At 43.5% G+C, this 20,451-nt stretch overlaps 1 protein-coding gene across 2 annotated transcripts in view; it reads right to left on the bottom strand.

Moving 5' to 3' along the window:
- Positions 1–20,451, bottom strand: part of LOC137260059 (helicase-like transcription factor) — a 76,147-nt gene that overhangs the window by 11,270 nt on the left and 44,426 nt on the right. Inside the window, exons 15-20 of one of the 2 annotated variants that reach the window (XM_067797749.1) lie at positions 17,980–18,115; positions 16,546–16,725; positions 14,007–14,143; positions 13,471–13,661; positions 11,325–11,453; positions 10,175–10,287 (exon numbers count right to left, since the gene is read on the bottom strand). In XM_067797749.1, the coding sequence (XP_067653850.1) occupies positions 10,175–10,287; positions 11,325–11,453; positions 13,471–13,661; positions 14,007–14,143; positions 16,546–16,725; positions 17,980–18,115 (886 nt within the window). The remainder of the gene's footprint in view (positions 1–10,174; positions 10,288–11,324; positions 11,454–13,470; positions 13,662–14,006; positions 14,144–16,545; positions 16,726–17,979; positions 18,116–20,451) is intronic. The other variant, XM_067797750.1, reaches the window with a different exon arrangement.

The following is a 20,451-nucleotide window of genomic DNA, read 5'->3' as shown; positions in this document are numbered from 1 at the left end:
TGCTTAGGTCGCGCGCCACCGTAATCTATGAAGCCTAGTTCATCACGGATAAAGTTACTCCCATGTCGACTGCCCAATGTTGATAAGGCAAGCAGTTCTCTCGTGCGTTTATTCACGAGATCGATCTCCGGGTGACTCTTCAAACGCAGCGTGCCATTGCTATCGAGGGTAAACCTGAAATATTCCCTTCCCAACGGCTTGAGTTTGGATTTATTTTCAACTTCGTTGTAATAATCGTTGACAGCCTGCTGTAGAAGGCCAGTACTGAATGAGGTCTCCTGCTCATCGGATGCCTGGGCACTATCGCCCCGCATATCATCCATAGGTATGTATTCATCCATTATTTAGTATTAAAAATATATTTCATTTATATATAACAATGTACGGCAGAAAATTAGATCCTTTCAGAAGATTGAGAGAGCCATTAGGAGCCAGAGCCGTGCGCCAGTCGGTGACCATCACCAACAATCCCAGCAAGATAGACCAGAATCAAACTCTGCTGGTTAGATTTCCAAACCTTGGTGAGAATGACCTCATTGTACCAGGCACTGTTCGACTGGCGTTCAATATCACGTTGACCTCCGACAACGACAAACGCGAGCTAGTGCGGAACGTGGGTCGAGCTATCATCAAGAAAACGACCGTCAAGATCAGCGGTAACGAGGTGCTGAGCATCGACGACATCGATGTGTTTCACTGCTACGGGGATCTCTGGAAAAGCGAGGGAGAACGAGTCAATGATGTGTACCAGGGTATCAGCAAATCAACCCGGTCGCGCATAGGGTATGCCTTCACGCCAGACCAGCTAGACAAGCTATCGGACGGTGAAAAGGCCATCGCTCGAGCATACGGGAATCGATTCTGCGTGCCGCTCGACTTCGAGTTGCTCACGGGACACGCGCCGTTTTACCAGGCCGCGCTGGGTGATAGGCTCGAATACGAGCTCACGTTTAACGACTATAGCAAAGTAGTGCGTACGCCGAACGGTGATGAGGCCAGTTATGCCATAGACAACATCTCTCTGGAGTTCGACATGGTCACTAGCCCGGAGCTGGCCAGGCAGGTTCGAAGCCAGTACTCTGGGAAGATGGCTATCCTGTACGATCGCGTACTGAGGCATAGATCAGTCGTGCGAGATAAGAGCGACACTGTGTGGAATATCAACCTGAACGTGCCGGCGCGATCGATGAAAGGTATCCTGGTCGTCCCCGTGGAGGATTACGAGCCATTCCGGAGGGACAGCGAGAAGTTTTTCAACCCCGAGATTGAAAAGGTGGAAGTGACCATCGAGGGCGTGCCCAACCAGCTGTTCAGTCATGGTATGAGACCACACCAGCAGTGGGATGAGATGAAAAAGCTACCAGTGGGGGATTACATAACAAATGACCTGGACCTCGGCTCCGTGCAGATCGGTGAATACCTGACCACCAAGTACGCCCTATGGTTGGACATGCGATCCACGGAGGATGATAAACTGCACGGTAGCGGGCGCCGTATAGATAACGGCAGCGAAGGGATAACCATCCAGATTACTAAGAAGGCTCAACCCGCTGGTAAGTTGAAATTATATCTGTACGTTATTATGGACGCGCAACTTAATATAGACAATGGGAGATTCGTGCAAGCCATCTATTGACCTCCCCACTGACCCACACTGCGCCATAGTGTGCGGGCAGACTGGCTGTGGGAAGACCGTTTTCGTGTTGGATATGTTGGAGGGTTACTACAAGGATGTGTTCGATAACATCGTTATCATGTGCCCTACTCTGAGCATGAATAAAACGTACGCGCGACCTTGGGTGATGACGGACCCGGACGTACACAAAATCGACCCTGGAACACGCCTGCAGGACTGGTTGAAAGCTCTTCACGAGAAATTTAAAGGGGAACCGACGCTGTTTATACTGGACGACTGCAGCGCTAATCGCGAGATAACAAAAAAGAGAGACATGCTATCGTACCTGGCCTTCTCCGGCCGGCATGCAAATCACAGCGTCTGGGTGCTAACGCAGAAGTTCAACTCGGTGTTGAAAGACCTCAGGGAGCAGACGCGATGGGTGGCCTTATTTCACTGTAAGGACAGGGATTCGTTCGAGGAGTGTTTGAGAGAGAACGATGTGATGAGCAAATTAGAACGGGAACGGGTGAAGAAACAGCTCGCTGAAACTAAACACGCTAAGCTCGTGCTCAAGACCGACCAACCAGTAGCATATAGGGTGTGCTAAAGCTTAGCAAAGCTAAGCAAAGCTAAGCAAAGCTAAGCTAAAGCTAAGCAAATGCTAAGTATAGCTATGATATTTGAAGTGTTTGTTGTGTGCAACTTAACCTTCATTTCTCTGTGTTTTGTCTGTATCGGGTATTATATAGTTAAAACTAAATCTTACTTGTTATATTATAAGATGGAGTGTGAGGAATTGCTCGAACAATTGTCTGGGGATGATGACAAGCGAGAGAAACTGGTGGCGTTGGCTGTTGGCGGCAAAGCCAAACATTACTTTGGAGACTACACTCCGGATAATATTCACAAAATGTCAGCCGAAGAAATCGATAAGCTGTACGCTAGATACGAGTCCCGGCTCGGAGCAGAAATGACAAAGACAATAGGATCGGCTATGACCCAGACATACACCGGTATTGTGTCATACTTCCTTCCCATTCCACCAGAGCGCCGACTTTACCTGTGGGAGGACCTCGAGAAAGACCCTTTTATCGAACACGCCGTGAGCTCTATCAGCTGCGAGCTGTACCACAAATATGGCATGTTGTTGGCTCCAGTGACGGCGGCGATTATCACGGCAAAGCATTGTCAATTTGAGAGAAAGAATAATAATAATAGTATAGATGGATGCTGCACAATCCCCCAGGGAGGAGGAGGAAACCCCAGTGGGGGTACCCCCCACACCCCCAACAGTGAGGGAAACCCCCACAGTGAGGGAAACTCCACTGGAGGAGACCCCTTCAGTGGGGGTACCCCCAACAGTAACCAGACAGAAGAATCCTAAGAGAGTAGCTGCCGGTAAAAAACGGTGGTGTCACCAACATAAAATTATTACAGTGACCAACCCAACCCGACTGTTGCTGCCTTGGTTATCTCGTGGTTATATAGTGAGGGAAACCCTCACCGTGAGGGAAACGTGGGGGTACCCCCCACCCCAACACAATTAGAGGTCGACCCGCATATCATGTTATAATTTTAATATTTTTATATATACATAATGTCTGAGGGGAAAACGTTCGTCAACGACGCATACCACGCCACAGTGGTCGCCAGTCTAGCCGTAGGGTACGCTCGGTTGACTAAAATGGTGCTTAAACAACCAACTATCAAGCTAGATTTCAACCTGCAGGATATGGGTATGCTCATAATGAACCTTGGTATGGCGATGGCCACAAAAGACATCCTAGTAAAACAAGGGATAATACCTGAAAATATAATGAAATAAATATAGGATGGCCACGATAGCTATGATGGTCGGTGGGGCGTTAGTGAATGCCCTGGCATTTTCCGGGAGTAATTTCCTCTTCTCGAAACTACGAGATGATCACGCGGCTGAAATACAGGAAGAAAGGAAGCGGCACGATCTCGCTACTGAGAACTTACAAAAGACACAGGTCGAGTACGCTAAAAAACGCCTCCAGAGGATCGATTTTATTAACGAACAACTCCAGCGTGAAAACCATGCCGTTCAAACATTCAACGATGTCGATGAAGCAATGAAAGAATACTACCTACTAACTGGTAAACGATTGGAACCGCTCAATAAACCCACACTCGCTCAGTACTACACACCATCCAAGGGACAAATGAATCGTGAACTGGGCTTCATAGTGTTTGGGTATAGCAGCTACTGCGTTGGTTGCGAAGCAATTAAATTAAATACCCATATAAGTAAACATGAGACCCGCTCCATACCGATGCGAATACATACTTATGGGGAAGACCGAGGCCTGTGGTAGGAAATGCAGGACTAGGTTCTGTTGTTTCCATATGGGAAGTCCTAACTACACGTGTTCTGTGTGTGGTATCGGGGTTAAAGGGCACTACTGTCTATGTAAAGCTCACGGAGCGAACGTAGTCAGACATCAACTCATCTACGAGAATAAAAAGGGCTACATAAAAGAACGTAGGCGACTGCTCAAGATAGACTCCAATTAGACATTGGTTATGTTAGGTGTAAACACTATGACTACTGTACGCGAGCTTAAGCGGGTCGCAAAACAGAGAGGTCAAGTCAGCATTGTTGAGATTACTAGGTTTAGAAGCCCCTCCTACGGTAACACAATTAAAAGCTCAAGCAAAACAGCTTGGATACACGGGTTATTTAAACCTGGGGAGAGCCGGGTTAACCGCATTGTTATCACATGCCCCCGTAGCAAAACCTCCCACTGTAAAACAACTGAAAGCCGAGGCACACGATTTGGGTTTAGGCGGGTATTCCCGTATGAGAAAACCACAGCTTGTAGAATTATTACAACAGAATAGAGCTATTGACCTACAGTTCGTGCGCACTGAGTGCGCTGTAGGCAACTATTTGAGAGGTTGGCGCATGCACGTTGATAGAAACATAGACATTACAGATATCAAGCCTCTGATAGCTGATAAGGTCAACCAGGAACTAAATAACCTAGGAAGTATCAAGTTTCAGATCACAGTGAAAATGTCGCTCGATAAGCAGGATGAGTATGTTCAGCCTTACTTCCGAGGTAAACAAGAGGTTGTCACACATACAGAGACCATTGACGCATCAATCGATACCAGTTTTCAGCAGATACGAGAATACCTAGAACGCTACACACACTTGGGGTCCGGGTGGGCTGTAGATAAAATCGATAATGTCTATCTAGACATAGCTAACTACGTGCCGTTCAGAGGCGGATCATACCTAGCCTTGCCCCCCTACTATAGGAACAAACATGCCATAGTAAACGTTAAGAATAGAGGAAACGATTGCCTGAGGTTAGCTATCAGGTCAGCCTTATTTCCAGCTGACACTAATCCGAACAGGTCTTCTAATTATCCTCAGGATGATGGGCTCAACTGGGATGGTATAGATGAACCCACCCCCATATCCCAGATCACTAAAGTAGAAAAACAGAATAATCTGGCTATAAATGTCTTTGGGCACGAAGGTAACACAACAATAGTACACAGGGTCAGCCCGGTGAAGGATCGCCAAGTTATCAATATATTCATGATCCAGCGAGGTGACAAGTATCACTACACATGGATAAAACACTTTAGCAGGCTGTTGTATGACCAATCGGCACACAGAGAAAAGACCCACTTCTGTGAACGATGCCTACATGGCTTCACACGAGCTGATTTATTAGAATCCCACCGGGAGGATTGCCAAGGTGTGGGGCAGACGGCCATACGAGTCGACATGCCTAAGGAAGGTGATAATATCCTAAAATTCGGTAACCACAAGAACCAAATGTCTGTGCCTTATATCATATACGCCGACTTCGAAGCCTTGGTGGTGGGGGATTCCCCCACACCCCCCAGTGGTGCCGCCGGCGAGGCCCCCAGTGGTAGCTTCACCCACAAAACACAAGAGCATAAAGCCTGTGGGTTTGGATACATTGTCGTCCGTTGTGACGGGGAAACGAAAGCTCCGGTAGTGTATAGGGGCCCTGACGCGGCTGAAAGGTTTCTAAAGTGTTTGCAGGAGGAAGAAAAAATTATTAGGAATGCATTGTATAGAATCGCTCCCATGCGTATGACCCGAGTCGACAGGCTAGCTCACGCTAGTAGCACTAACTGTCACGTGTGTGACTCACCACTTAACGGTGATTCGGTGAGAGATCACTGCCACATAACTGGTAAGTATAGAGGCGCCGCTCACAGCGCGTGCAACCTCAAGCTTAAAATCAACCCTAAGACAATAAACATCCCCGTTGTCTTTCACAACTTGAGAGGGTACGACTCACACTTGATCATGCAGGCCATCGCGAAAATCGATGGTAATATAACGTGCATCCCCAACAACATGGAGAGCTACATCTCCTTCAGCTTAAAAGGACTTAGGTTCATTGACTCGTTTCAGTTCCTCCTGTCGTCACTCGACAGTCTGGTCAAGGTCAACAATACCTTCCCTATCACCGATCGATACACAGACGCCGAGACTAGACCCCTGCTTATGAGGAAGGGTGTGTACCCCTATGAGTACATGGATAGTTGGGTCAAGTTCACCGAGACCAGACTACCCCCTATTGACTGCTTTTATAGCAAGCTGAATGAGGCGTCTGTCTCATGAGATGATTACTCGCACGCGACTAACGTATGGAATAAACTGGGTTGTAAGAACCTGGGTGATTATCACGACCTGTACTTGAGGACAGATGTACTGCTGTTAGCCGACGTGTTTGAGACGTTTAGGCGGACGTGTTTCAAGCAGTATAAACTCGACCCCGCATGGTATTACACCAGCCCAGGTCTGTCGTGGGACGCCTTGCTTAAAAAGACCGGAGTTAATTTGGAATTGCTCACAGATTACGACATGCACCTATTCATTGAGAAAGGCTTGCGAGGTGGGATTTCCATGGTATCCAAACGATACGCGAAAGCAAATAATCAATACGTGAAAGGTTACGATCCTAACAAGCCAACCAATCACATTCTCTACCTCGACGCAAACAACCTGTACGGCTGGGCCATGAGCCAGTATCTACCTACAGGGGGATTCGAATGGGTACCCCACGTTGATGTTATGGGGGTTGCACCAGATTCGAACAAAGGGTATATCCTCGAGGTTGACTTAGAGTATACCAAGGAATTACACACATCACACAACAGCTACCCCCTGGCCCCCGAACGTATGAGGGTTAACCCAGACTGGATGTCTGAGTACCAACATAACTTGTTAGGTGGGCGTGTGACAGACGTTGAAAAACTCGTGCCTAACTTAATGAATAAGACCAAGTACATCGTTCACTATCGCAACCTACAGCTGTACCTGTCGTTGGGTATGAGGCTGACCAAAATACACAGGGTGCTCATGTTCGACCAGAGCCCATGGATGGAGCCCTACATCAGAATGAACACAGACCTACGAAAAAAAGCCACCAGTGATTTTGAGAAAAATCTCTACAAGCTCATGAACAACTCGGTGTTTGGTAAGACTATGGAGAACCTGAGGAAACGCGTGACCGTGAAGCTGGTTCGGTCGAGTGAGGAAGACAAGCTCAGGAGATTGATAGCCAGTCCGGCATTCAACCGTAGTAAGATATTCACAGACAACCTGGTTGCCCTACACATGAAGAAAAGCCACATAAAATTCAACCGGCCTGTTTACGTGGGGATGAGTATCCTCGATTTATCCAAACACCTGATGTACGACTTTTACTACAACGAGCTCAAGAAACAGTACGGTGACAGGTGTGAAGTGCTGTACACTGACACGGATTCCCTGCTGATGGAGATTCGAACCGAGGACGTGTACGAGGACATGAAAAAACACCTCGATTTATACGACACCAGCGACTACCCTAAGACCCATGCCATACACAGTACGGTAAATAAAAAGGTCCTAGGTAAGATGAAGGACGAGTGTGCTGGCACGCCCATAGCCGAGTACATAGGTTTGAGACCTAAGATGTACTCCATACTGAAAGCCGACAATAGTGAGATCCGGAAGGCTAAGGGGGTTAAGAAGTATGTGGTGAAACAACACATCAAGCACGCCAGATTCAAGGAAGCCCTGTTCAAGACCCGTACCTTTAGGCATAAAAAGAACACACTTAGAAGTGATGGACATAAGATATACGGACTGACTATAAACAAGACGTCCCTGTCGCCTATGGACACTAAACGTTGGATAGCTATTGATGGGATAAACACATACGCGTATGGACATGAAAAAATTTGAGGCTATTTACTACAGCCCGCGTGGGTACTGGAAAGGAGCTAGCGCAGTAGATAAACTAGCTAAAATAGCGCGAGTACCCCCGGAGGAAGCCAAAGCGTGGCTTGAAAAACAAGCCCTGTGGCAGATCTATTTGCCGGCACCACGCTACGTGCCTAGAAGGAGGTTCGGTATTAACATACCTAATAGCGTTCACCAGGCAGACCTACTGTTCCTACCCCACGACAAGAGGTACAAGTATGCCTTAACCGTAGTGGACGTAGCCAGTCGTTACAAGGAAGCCGAACCCTTGACCACGAAAGATTCGGCCCAGGTAGCCAGAGGATTCGAACGCATATACAAACGCAGTCCGCTGTCGTGGCCAACAGAGCTGCAAGTTGACCCCGGACGGGAGTTCATGGGTGCCGTGTCACAACTGCTAGCCAAACACGATACAAAGGTCAGGCGTGGCACGGCCGGAGCCCATCGCAGCCAAGCCATAGTTGAGAGATTTAATAGGACTTTGGCTGAGCGCTTGTTCGGCCATCAGTATGCTAGGGAGATGGTCACCCCTGGAAAACGATCGACTGAATGGGTCACGAGGTTACCCAAGGTGGTGTCGGCAATCAACCATGAAGTCACCCGTCTCACCGGTAAGAGACCGGCAGACGCTATCAAACTAAAATCAATAGTTGCAGAGTCGGCCGCTCCATTGCGTGGGAAGGAGAAACAGATACCAGATAGGGCCCTAGTGAGGTATCTATACCAGCCGGGGAAACACGAGGGTGATAGCCGTAAGCGGGCCACCGATCCTATATGGTCAGTCAAAACTTACAACATAGATAAAGTGGATATGAAAACCGACGAACCTAACTTATACTACTTGAGGGATGGGCCGGGTAGGGGGTTTGTAAGAGAAGAATTATTGATCGTACCGTACGGCACAGTGTTACCTCCAACACACGTTAAGTAGTAGGGGTAATAGTAGCAAGAGCTAAGGGCCCAACCAAAGCCTTATTTAGTAAATAAGGCTTTGTAGAGACTTTTCTTGAAAGTGTTTTAAAACCCCCATTGTACTCCTACATACAGTGTGTGTAAAAGCCACTTGCCCATGGCTTGTGTAAGTCAAGGCAGGCCAGCAAATCTCCATAGACACTGGCTAGTGAATGTTCATGGGGTCATTTTTTAAATATAAGGCTTGATTTAAGATGTGCTAACCTACTTGCACCAGGTGCAACCTCAGATATAATCCTAGTTTTACCAACCAAATTCCAGCTGCACCGCTTTCGTTGCAACATGCAGATGCAAATATTTACATGCTCTTTGCAGATGTTTACCCACTCAAGAATTGACTTGCACCTGGAGCAAGTTAGGATAATAACTATGTTGCACTTTGTAACACTGGGTTGCACCAGAGCATGTTACAGAGCACTAAATCGACCCCTGAAACATACCATCCTCTCTCTGTTAAGTTATAACGCACTTTTGAACCATGCAAGGTTATGGCCTAAAAGAAAATGTTCTTCGTAACAGCCTTATCATTAGCCTTTGTCTACATTTAAATTTCAGATTAGTGAATTATTTTAAGTGCTGGCAACTTTCAGGCATACCTAACCCAACTGGCCTGTGTTATGGGCAACACAGCATGTCATTGACAGAACAAGTGAGTTTACTTTTACGCCACACTCAGCAATATTCCAGCCACATGGTGGCGCTCTGTAAATATTCGAGTCTGGACCAGACAGTCCAGTGACCAACAACATGAGCATCAATCTGCACAATTGGGAACCGATGATACGTGTCAACCAAGTCAACAAGTCTGACCACCCGATCTTGTTAGTCGCCTCATATGACAAGTATAGTCGCCTTTAATGGCAAGCATGGGTTGCTGAAGACCTATTCTACCTCTGGACCTTCACGAGTCCTGACAAGTTAGTAGAGTTACATACAAGATGGAAGTGTTACAGACAACACAACAGGGTCGCAGAGATGCAAACCCTAAAGTGCTGCAAATAGTAGTTTCAGGGATCAAAATTGGTACTTTAACTATAAAAATTAGCAGCCAACTAATAAATTTACAATCAAGGTCATAAAAATTAAGAGTGAAGCCTCAATTTCACATACGTCCAACAGCATTACATTTCTTCCTGTTTTTGTCTGCATATACAAATTTTATTGCCATTTTCTCTTCAAATTTCATAGAACTCCTAGTTCAATCTAATTGGTGCAGTTTGAGGCTAAACTTGGTGGTGACTATAATAAAATCATACAGGTTGTCTGGGTTTACAGACAAAATACAAGTGTAACAGATAGCCAAAATGTTGACATACCTGAGTGGTACCTCTAGAAGTGTAAGAAATGAGGTGAACTGTGACACAACCAAGCTCTTCACTGTAGGATCTTCAGTCCTCAGCTTGACAAGACTGCTCATCAGTGCATCCACCTGCAACAGATGCTGGAGGGGTTAGTGGTCAGGCTAGTAGTCGCTGCCAGAGTTGGTAGTGATTTTTCATGAGGACATTTCCAAATAAATCACTCTCTCAGACTTTTAAACACACTTTTAAATCATGTAAAATTATGGCCTGGTGAAAATGTTCCCCATGTTCGTAGCTTAATGGTGAAACCTGTATCCATATTCAAATTTTGGACTACTGAACTATCTTGTGGGCTGGTAACTTTCAGGCATAGCTAGCCCATCTGAATAGTAAAATTTGACAAGAATTTCACACAATGGCCGATAGCTGTGAAATTAGTGATGGAATCAGTTGTCTTTGCTTGCATACAGAAAGGCAGGTAATTTGTCCCTCTCTTGTGCAACCCTATGTTTGCTACAGTTTGCCTGTGGTTGAAGGGAAATATACAGCTTGTTCAACTTGACCTGATTAAGTGAATACTATTGCAGTGACCGTGTTACCACTGGTTGGGTCTATTTTTGTGAAGGGGTGCACCTTTTTATCAGTTGATTGTCAACATGACTCAACAGCCGAGGTAAGGCTGCCATTTGACATCTCAGTGTAAAGAAATTGTCAGCAATGTCGATTTTCTTAAAAATGAAGCTAAAGATGATTTAATGTGTGCATGCTTCGTACAAACGCTACATTGATAACATGCTCTTCTCCACGACTTAATGAAGTTATCTCGGCCTGCCATTTGTGCCATTTGACCTCCTGGATCATGCATATGTAGAGCGGCTCAGGTTAAGGTGAAGATGTTGTAGTAATTGCACTGACAGAAGCAGGCCCTTCATGAAAACATTGTAAACCTTCAGTAAGTAAGGAATGCTTAATGCAAGACAAGTTTAACATAGACATTGACACTCATTTATAAAGGTAGACACATCCTTGACAAGCCTCGGATATTTGTTACTTTATCAGCTCGTATTGATAAATTTGATGTCAGCAGACACTTGGGTGAGATTCTCTATATACCGTTTTCCTCCAGCAATTACCAGACTACTAATCCCTGACCTGGACAACTTACCTTTGCACTGGACTGCCAGTCTGCCAGATACTGTGGTTCGGAACTGTGCTCTGTCTGGTGCTCAGGGGGCACTTCAATCAGCCTGGCTTCACTGATGTCTCCTCTACAGAGAGGGCACTTGGAATTGGGCTAAACATGTAATAAGCTACCGTAAAGTAATGTTAAGACATCACCACATTTGGCGAGTTACGATTCAGCTGTATTTCTTGTATACCTTTATTATTTCATATGCAAGATGGCTGCATAAAAAAATTAAGTGCTTCTTGCACCTGGTGCTAGAAAAAAAGTGGCAAGGGAGGAACGCATTTTCACTTTTTTCTTCCAGAAATACAGCTTGGGAAGTCTAGCACGTGTTAACAAGTTGCAGACTCAGTCACACTCATTCTTACAGACACTCATTCTTAAAATGGACAAATAGATGATCTGGACGCAGCCAAGTCAAAATTATGTTTCTTAAATGGCAATAAAAAAATGTAGCGCACACAAATAGAAGTCACGCGCCGATGCCCGAGAAACATTTCACTTTTTTATTTAGCCTAATACGACTTGTGCAATTATCTTGCAAAATAGGCAGGAGGAAAATATTTAGCATCCAAATATTGGAACTACCGTAGTTAGCCAACATAATTTCTTTCATTTGAAGTATGGACTTGAATGAAATGTCTGTCTTCTAGAGTAGGAAGATACAGCTAAGGGAGATAATGTATGTAGGGGGCGTTACAAGAGAGTGTATAAGGGGTGAAGAAGTTTGAATATGCCAATCTTAGTTACAGCGTACACAACATGGATGAGATCCCCATATGGGAGATGCTGGAAGTGATTTTGACAACATACAGAGAGTTGTTCATAATATACGTGTATGACATGTATTTCTATTTGTTGTAGTGACGGGTTGTAATGTGTGATCAGGATAAGTACATAAATAATATGTAACAATCCTTGGAACAAACGCTCATTAACATGTGTGAAGTTACTGTCATTCAACATTTCGGCTCTCAGCTGGTACAGGGTACCCAATGCCAGTGTGTGTCATGTCATTGTTGTGGACGAAATACGAAGCCGGAGAATAAGAGAGTCATCATTAGTGAAAGTCACTGTAGTCCCACATTCTGACAAACATGCAAACAAATTACCACTGACATAATAAGTAAATATGTAAGAAGCAGTGTAATTGTAAGAGTGAATGTGTGAGTGAGTGAGTGAATGTGTGAGTGAAATTCCCATATGAATTAACTGTTGCAAGAAAAATTTTCATGAATTTAGAAGTCAATAAGTTTTGATATTCTGAAAACATTTTTAGAAATCATCTTCATCAATGTGTCCATAATTTTCTTTCATCTTTCCGTTGATTAGTTTTCTTATGACACCTGACTGAGATTAGTTATCTCATGACACCTGACTGAGATTAATTATCTCATGACACCTGACTGAGAACCATAAATGCAGGTACAATTTTTATTTTATACCATAGGCAGTCATGGTAAACCTGATTGGTTTGTTTAATATATATTGTTTAAATAGTTGCAGTTTTCTTAATAATCATCAGAAAATGGAATGGAAATTATCCATACATAGCTAAAATGATTTCCCAGCTGGTGGATAAGTATTGCAAGCAATTCAACCAGAATTAAGTTAATGAAAATTATTCTTGCAAGAGTTAATTAATATGCATGTCTATGGGAGTTTCACTTATGACAACTCAGTTATGGCCAGCCACTGTAGTCCCACATGCTTACAAACATGCATACAAATTACCATTGACATAACAAATTAATATGTAAGAAGCAGAGTAATTAGTAATTGTAAGAGTGAGTGAGTGAGTGAGTGAGTGAGTGAGTTTAGTTTTATGCCACACTTACCAATATCCCATCTATATGGTGGCAGTCTGTAAATAATTGAGTCTGGACCAGACAGTCCAGTGACTAACAACTCGAGCAAGGGTCTGCATGTGTCAACAAAGTCAGCTAGTCTGACCACCCGATCCTGTTAGTTGCCTCTTAAGACAAGTATTGTCGCCTTTTATGGCTAGCATGGGTTGCTGAAGGCCTGTTCTACCCTGTGACCTTCACGGGTCAGACACACACTTGAACGGGCTGTAACTGTAGGATTGTTCATGGGTATCAGTATCAAAGAACCGTCAACATACTTTCTCATTGTTGATGACCGTGACGATGCATCTCCGGCAGTAGACGTGAGCACAAGGAGTGATGACAGGGTTCTTCAGGCTGTCCAGACACACAGCACATTCCTCATCCGACCCCGACTTGAGCACCATCAGCAACGTTTCCACCAGCTTCTGCTTTGCTTCATCAGCATTCTCACCCTTGTCTAGTTTGTCTGCAACATCGAACGTTTGTTGTCAGATGGGACACTGTGGTTCTGATACAGCACAAACCAAAGATTGATGAACATTCATCATGCAAAAAAACATGAACACCTGATTCTGTTCCTATAAACTCATGAACTCTTGTGTGGAACAAGTTCAACAAGTTATCAGAAAGAATGTTGATAAAATCAGAGACTGTTCTAACAATGCAATCCTAGCCTATTCATAACATACCATTGCCAGCACCAGTACAATCCATACCTATGGCCAATACCAGCAGAATCAAACCTATTCCCACCCCAGTACAATGACGGCTCATTCCCCACACAGTGAACAGGCATTAACAACTCCGGAACCTAGGAAGTCTTGTGTGTCCTTGACAGCTTCAGCAGCCCTGGCCACCAGGGAAGGGTGGCAGCACATCTGCCGCAGTCTCATCAGGATAGCCAGCACCTGGCCGTAGTTGTGTAGCAGCGTTCCCTCACGAAAATATCTGGTCAACACAAAAGAGAACATCTTTAACCTCAGGCTGCCACCATTCCTCAGACATCTGTAACTGGGTTTCTAGATCAATGGTTGGTACGACCAAACTCAATCAGTTCATGCACCTTAATAATCAATTCTTTAAAAAAATACAATGATAAAGGCTCAACTGATTTGAGGACATTTACTTCTCACCAAGTGACCTTCACCTTCAACACAATGCAGTCAAATGTCAGAACCTTACTTAATGGAAGTGAAGACAGTGTTACAAGTATGAAAGATACATGCTAACAACACTTTTAGAAAAAAAACTACCATTTCATGGAGTGATTACCTTCAAAGCTACCTTGAAATGAAGTTAGTTGTATCTGAACTGTAACAGCCCATGAAGATTCAGGTTAGAACTGGTCTCAGTGTATGAAATAATGTCTGCCCTGCAGCCCACTGCTTGCTACTTACACGGTAGGCATACAACTTTATCTTAGAGCCAGTCCTGGGGGCCAATATATTTTCCAAGGGTATATAACTGACCATGTCATTGACTATGGGAAATATTTTGAAAATAATTTGTGGTAGCTAGGCGACGTCTGTATATGTCATGATCACTCAAACTGTAACTACCACAGATAAACCTACCATTTATCTAACACTAAATGTGACTGGTCTACATAATCCTTTCAGCCAATGAACAATGTTCTTCTTTCCCTCTTTTCTGATTCAGATGGCAGTGACACTAAATGAATGAACAGTGACCACCAAGTAATGGTTTAATTAAATTTGCTTTTGCACATGTTTAAGTTTACGTCACTACAAGTAATTCATTGATCACATTATTTAAACACCATATCTCAAATTCCTATTTTTAATACAGGGCTAGTACATGTTAACAGGGCCTGCGACATTATTTACTTATCAGCCCTGTGGATTTCCTGGCTTTTTTAAGGAGTTTCATACTCTGACTGGTCTTCAGGAACCCATGCTCTTGGTAAGACCTGACTAACAGGATTGGGTGGTCAGGCTCACTGATTTGGTTAACACCCATCATCGTGTCCCAATTGCATAGATCAATGTTCATGCTATTGATCACTGGATTTTCTGGTTCAGATTTGATAATTAACACACTGCCGCCACATAGCTGGGATATTGCTGAGTGTGGTGTGAAATTAAACTCACTCACTCACTCACTCAGTGAACTGATAACGAACACCTGCTGTCATCACTACTTAAGTGCGATTCACTAACACTTAGTGGGAACTGTTTATGAATGAACACAGTTTTGTTGCATCTATGAAAAAGTTTAGGTACTTTCAAGGTTTGCATGTGTAGCACATACATGAAAACAGTCCAATCCTTCTTATATCTCGCTACCAATCAGGGGCAGGGCTATCAGGGCAACAAATATTCTTGTCATTCGTGTACTTGTCATATCTTCCGGAGAACCTCTGTTCTAATATGACCCTTTCATGGAGTGAGTGTAACTGGTTGCAGTCACATTTAGTTGTTCAACCAGAGACGTTGTTTACAAAAAGATCCTTTGTAAGGCATCGGTAATTCCTGTATGCTTTGGGAAAACTACAGCCTCTTCCCTAGCGTGATATGCATATGTTTAATCTAGACAGAGCTCAGTCATGTAATGGCGTCTCCTTAGCCCTCGCTGACAACGGACATGCTTGTCATTAGATGCATGTGGGTCACATCAAAACATGTCCCTTGCAGATGAGGGATATTTGTGTCCCTTCATATGCTTGTATTAGTCAAGTTGGATCCGTCAATGTAAAATGTGTCCTGATTGGACCGGGCTCTGGACCGGGCGATAATGTCACTGACATCAAGAGCACTGATCTACACAACTGGATACCATGACCTGCATTACCCATCAGTTCCTGTTCGTTGCCTCTGTTTCTGGAGATCAGTTCTAGCTTGGATCTATACTAGCTGGTTGAGGAATTAACAGTTCTCTCACAGACCATGAAACAAATAATGAGAGACAGGCTGACATGGAGATTATTACGTGACAGTAGTGTGTCATACGACTTACAATATACAAGCGTGAAATTTGCATTGCTAGAGTGAAAGCGAGGACAATACATAAGTTAGCACGAGTTTCATATAAGTCAAATGACCCAAATGTTTGCGCGTAAAACATTCTTTATCATCCATTTTATTCATGCATATTTGTGCAGTAAAATACAGCAAACAAGTGTGACATCACATTCCATTGTTTTGTGACATCACAGATGACAATACACAGAAACAATGGTTCATTAGCAAAGGTGATATGTGTACATATGTAAATATGATATATCTGGCATTGGCTATATTTCAGAGTATGGATAATAAAGAAAATCTGTGGCCATGATGTGTGCAAAGTAAAAGTACAAAATATCGTCAGATCATGCAGACTGCACCTACTTGCTGATGATAAGTTTGCCTTCATTCTGCATAGCTGTGTAGACTTTCCTTTCTTCTTCTGACAGCTGGATGCGTTCAATGAAGGTGTTCCGAGCAGGCAGCTCCACTAGAGGCTTGTTGTTCACCTTCATGGTCTTTGTACGACGTAGCGCTACGTTGGCCATCAGGTGCTGCACGCGTCTGGAGACGATGAGGTTAGTCAAGCATTATTTGAGAACCGTTTCTCACCCCTAGAAGTAGTACTGACACAAGGATTGCAATGTATAAAATATTTTTTATAAAAAGTTTTAATTGCAAGACGGACAACATCAATATCCCCTTGCAATTGCAAAATACTCTTTATGAATGTCTGCTAGCTATGAGTATGTTAATGTCGTGGCGTGTATATAACAAAGTGGAAGGAGAGTATTAAAAGTTTTTTAAGTTCTGCTCTGGAAAAGAGCACTACCACCAATCATATAACTAAACTCACTCACTCACTGATGACATTCTCTGCATTAGTGCTGCAACAATTCACCCAGGCCTCAACTGAATATGATTTTCGATACTGGATCATCGATCATCAATTCAATCATTTTCTCATTCTTCATACAAGTAAACAACTTCAGTTCACTGAACTCTCAGAGTCGGCTTTGCTAAGCATGATATTCTTTGTCAACTTGGTGATGTCTCCTAACAATAATTCTCAATTGATAATTAGTCCAGCATTAACCAATTATGTTTTGTCTCATGTCAGCGAGTGAGTCAGTGACTGAGTGTTTAGTTTTACGCCACACTCAGCAATATTCCAGCTACATGGCGGTAGTTTGTAAATAATTAAGTCTCGAACAGACAATCCAGTGATCAACAGCATGAGCATGAATCTGTGCAATTAGAAACCAATGACAATTCGGATCCTGTAAGTCTCCTCTTACGACAAGCATAGTTGTTGAAGGCCTGTTGTACCTGGACCTTCACAGGTCCTTATGTTTGCACTCAAAACCCAATACTGAATTGAAATAGTGGATATCTAAAATCTAAATTGGGGTGTCATTTGGCTTTCAATGAATTGAAATGAATCATTGCAGACCAACTTAGCATGTGTCAAATCAAATATCACATCTATTGTAATAAAAATTACCAATGAAAAAAAAATGTCCGTCTTCATATCTGCAACTTAGAATGCATCCTCAGTATTCGCAGAAGAATTTGTACAATTGCATGCAGAAATAAAATTATAAATATGTAGTCCAAGTCTTTTGCGCGTGATATTTTCATTACAATCATGTCAACATTTTTTCTTTCATATGTTGCTGTTTTAAGGTAATTTTAAATATTAAGTAGATCAGAATATATGACTCCAAAACACACACCAAAATATTGTTTGTGTGTTTCTGCATGAAAGACACAGGGTAACGTGAACACTGATCCTTTACACAAAACTATAATTCTCACTTTAGAGCACACTTGTCCCCGAGTGCGAGCGGCCTTTCTATGGTACGATACCACCACTGTCTCTCTGTGAGTGGGGAGACTTGTAGGAAGTTGATCAAGGACCACAGATCCTTCATTGAGTTCTGAATCGGAGTACCTGCAACAGAATACAGTCATCAAAGAGTTGACAATACAGTGGTGGTCAACACAGATGAATCTCCACACGAATGACACATTCAGTGTTGTTCAGCAGTAGTCCAGTTCTGACTTGGTTTGTTTCGTGAGTGACTGATTGAGACTTCTGCCGCTTTTAGCAATATTCCAGCAAAATCACAGCTGGGGACACCAGAAATGGGAGTCACACACTGCACCCATATGGGGAATCAGACAAGGACCTTCAGTGTAATGAGCTAACATCAGTCTACCCCAGCGCCCCAATGAACAATGAGTGTGTGAGTGAGTGAGTGTAGTTTTACACCGTTATCAGTTACATTCCAGTTATATGGCGCAGGTCTGTAAATAATCGAGTCTGGACCAGATAATCCAGTCATAAACTGCATGAGCTTCAATCTGCGCAAATCGGAACTAATGACATGTCAACTAAGTCAGCGAGCCTGACCACCTGATCCCATTAGTCACTTCTTACAACCATGCACAGTCACCTTTTGTGGCAAGAATGGGTTGCTGAAGGCCTATTCTACCCTCCACCTTCCCGTGTCTGACCAATGACCAATAGAGAGGTTCCTATGAAAGTCAATCCTGGGAACTACCAGAAAGTGACCTTTACAAAATACAGGATAACAATGTTAGCACCGACATATTGTGGACCAAACAACAATTGGATGTGAACTATCAACCAGGGCCTGTCACCATTGTAAGACAGAGGTGAGCCAGTAGTAGGCTGCATCTCGTGTGGAGTCTGCACTTTATGTATCTATTGACTAACAGAATCTACAACATTGAAAATATGCAAGAAGATGTGTGAACTTGTGGTGTTCAAGGCAAAGTAATTCTTGTGAATATTGACCGTTTACTTATGGATATATCTCAGGGTTAATTTTGCCTCTGACAAGCACTGAAATCTATGATAGTGTCACCAAAGCTACTGTTTCGAGCCAAGCTTGCATCCACCATTGTTAGATCAATCGGTGACTCCAGTAGTTGCTTGATTGCCAGCCAGTGCCCTAGGTACAGAACAATGTGTGCTTATGTAACACTTGCCTGGAGTGCAATCATGTTGGTCTATTCACTCAGTAATTTGAAGAATGTGAGACAAATCATCACAGTATACCTTTGTCAACCCTGGAATTACTGAAGTCATTCAACATATGTAATGTGAAGAAAACTAAGAGAGGGTGCCGTGGTGGACTCAAAACAAAGTCAAAATTATGTGCCTCAAATGTATGCCAAAAGCAAACCCTCAACAATTTTTTAAACAAAGCAAACTAGATTGAGCGTCTTAAACGCCAAGTCAGTGAAAACTCAAACGGCTAAAATGGACAAAACAGAATCTATCAGAGACCTTATTCTGGACAACAAATTGGATGTTCTTATAATCACCGGGACATGGCTGCAGGAAGGGGATACCAATGGCCTTGTTATCTCCAAGATGACACCCACAGGATACAGACGTACCCATGCACCTAGAACCAGCCGAAGGGGCGGAGGTGAGGCCATTATCTATTATCACTCATTGAAGAGTTCTCTAATGAAACCACAACATACCTACAATACTTTTGAAATGCTCTCTATCAAGCTACAATCTGACGACCAAACTACGATTGTCTCTGGGGTGTACAGACTCCCCAGGAAGAATCTCACTCTCTGAAGACAAAGATGGAAGTGGATGTTTCATTACTGACCACACCCTGGTGCAGCGATGACTTAGCATAACATCACTGCCACAGGATAATTTGCATGTCATGTGATCTGACTTTTCACTTGTTCGTAAACAAATGCGCATATTTGTAAATAAGATGAGACAGACATAACGCAAGTGATTCAGTGAGGTTTTCATATTTTTTACACTGTTACGTAAATATTCTTCTACAACTACGTCAATAAGGTTTACGACAATACATATTTATATTTCCAACCGGCTACATCGTATCTTCTCCATAAGGCTTCTATGACAGCACGTGGGGCCGTACAACCCATGTAAACAAAGGATCGCTGCGCAAATTGAAATAGTGTTACACGTTTTAGGATAATTTCTGAGTAAAACTGAACCAGTTTAACAACAATATTTAATTAGATGTGTAGACTCATAGAAAATAAAACAGTTATGAAATGTGCACATTATACTGAATGAACTGTGTAAGATGTGTGGAATCGTCACATCTCTCTGGCCTGTGGCAGAGATACTATGCTGGCTCGCCGCATGGAACTCTGGGTAGGAGAGTGATTACTGACTTCAGCTGGCTTCTCGATTCATTCAATATGACAGCAGGGAAACTCCTTATCTGTGGGGATTTTCACACTCATATGGAGGAC

The sequence above is a fragment of the Haliotis asinina genome, chromosome 13, assembly GCF_037392515.1.
Source record: "Haliotis asinina isolate JCU_RB_2024 chromosome 13, JCU_Hal_asi_v2, whole genome shotgun sequence".
NCBI lineage: Eukaryota > Metazoa > Mollusca > Gastropoda > Lepetellida > Haliotidae > Haliotis > Haliotis asinina.
The sequence above is the reverse complement of the archived record's forward strand: the minus strand, read 5'-3'. Positions and strand labels throughout refer to the sequence as shown.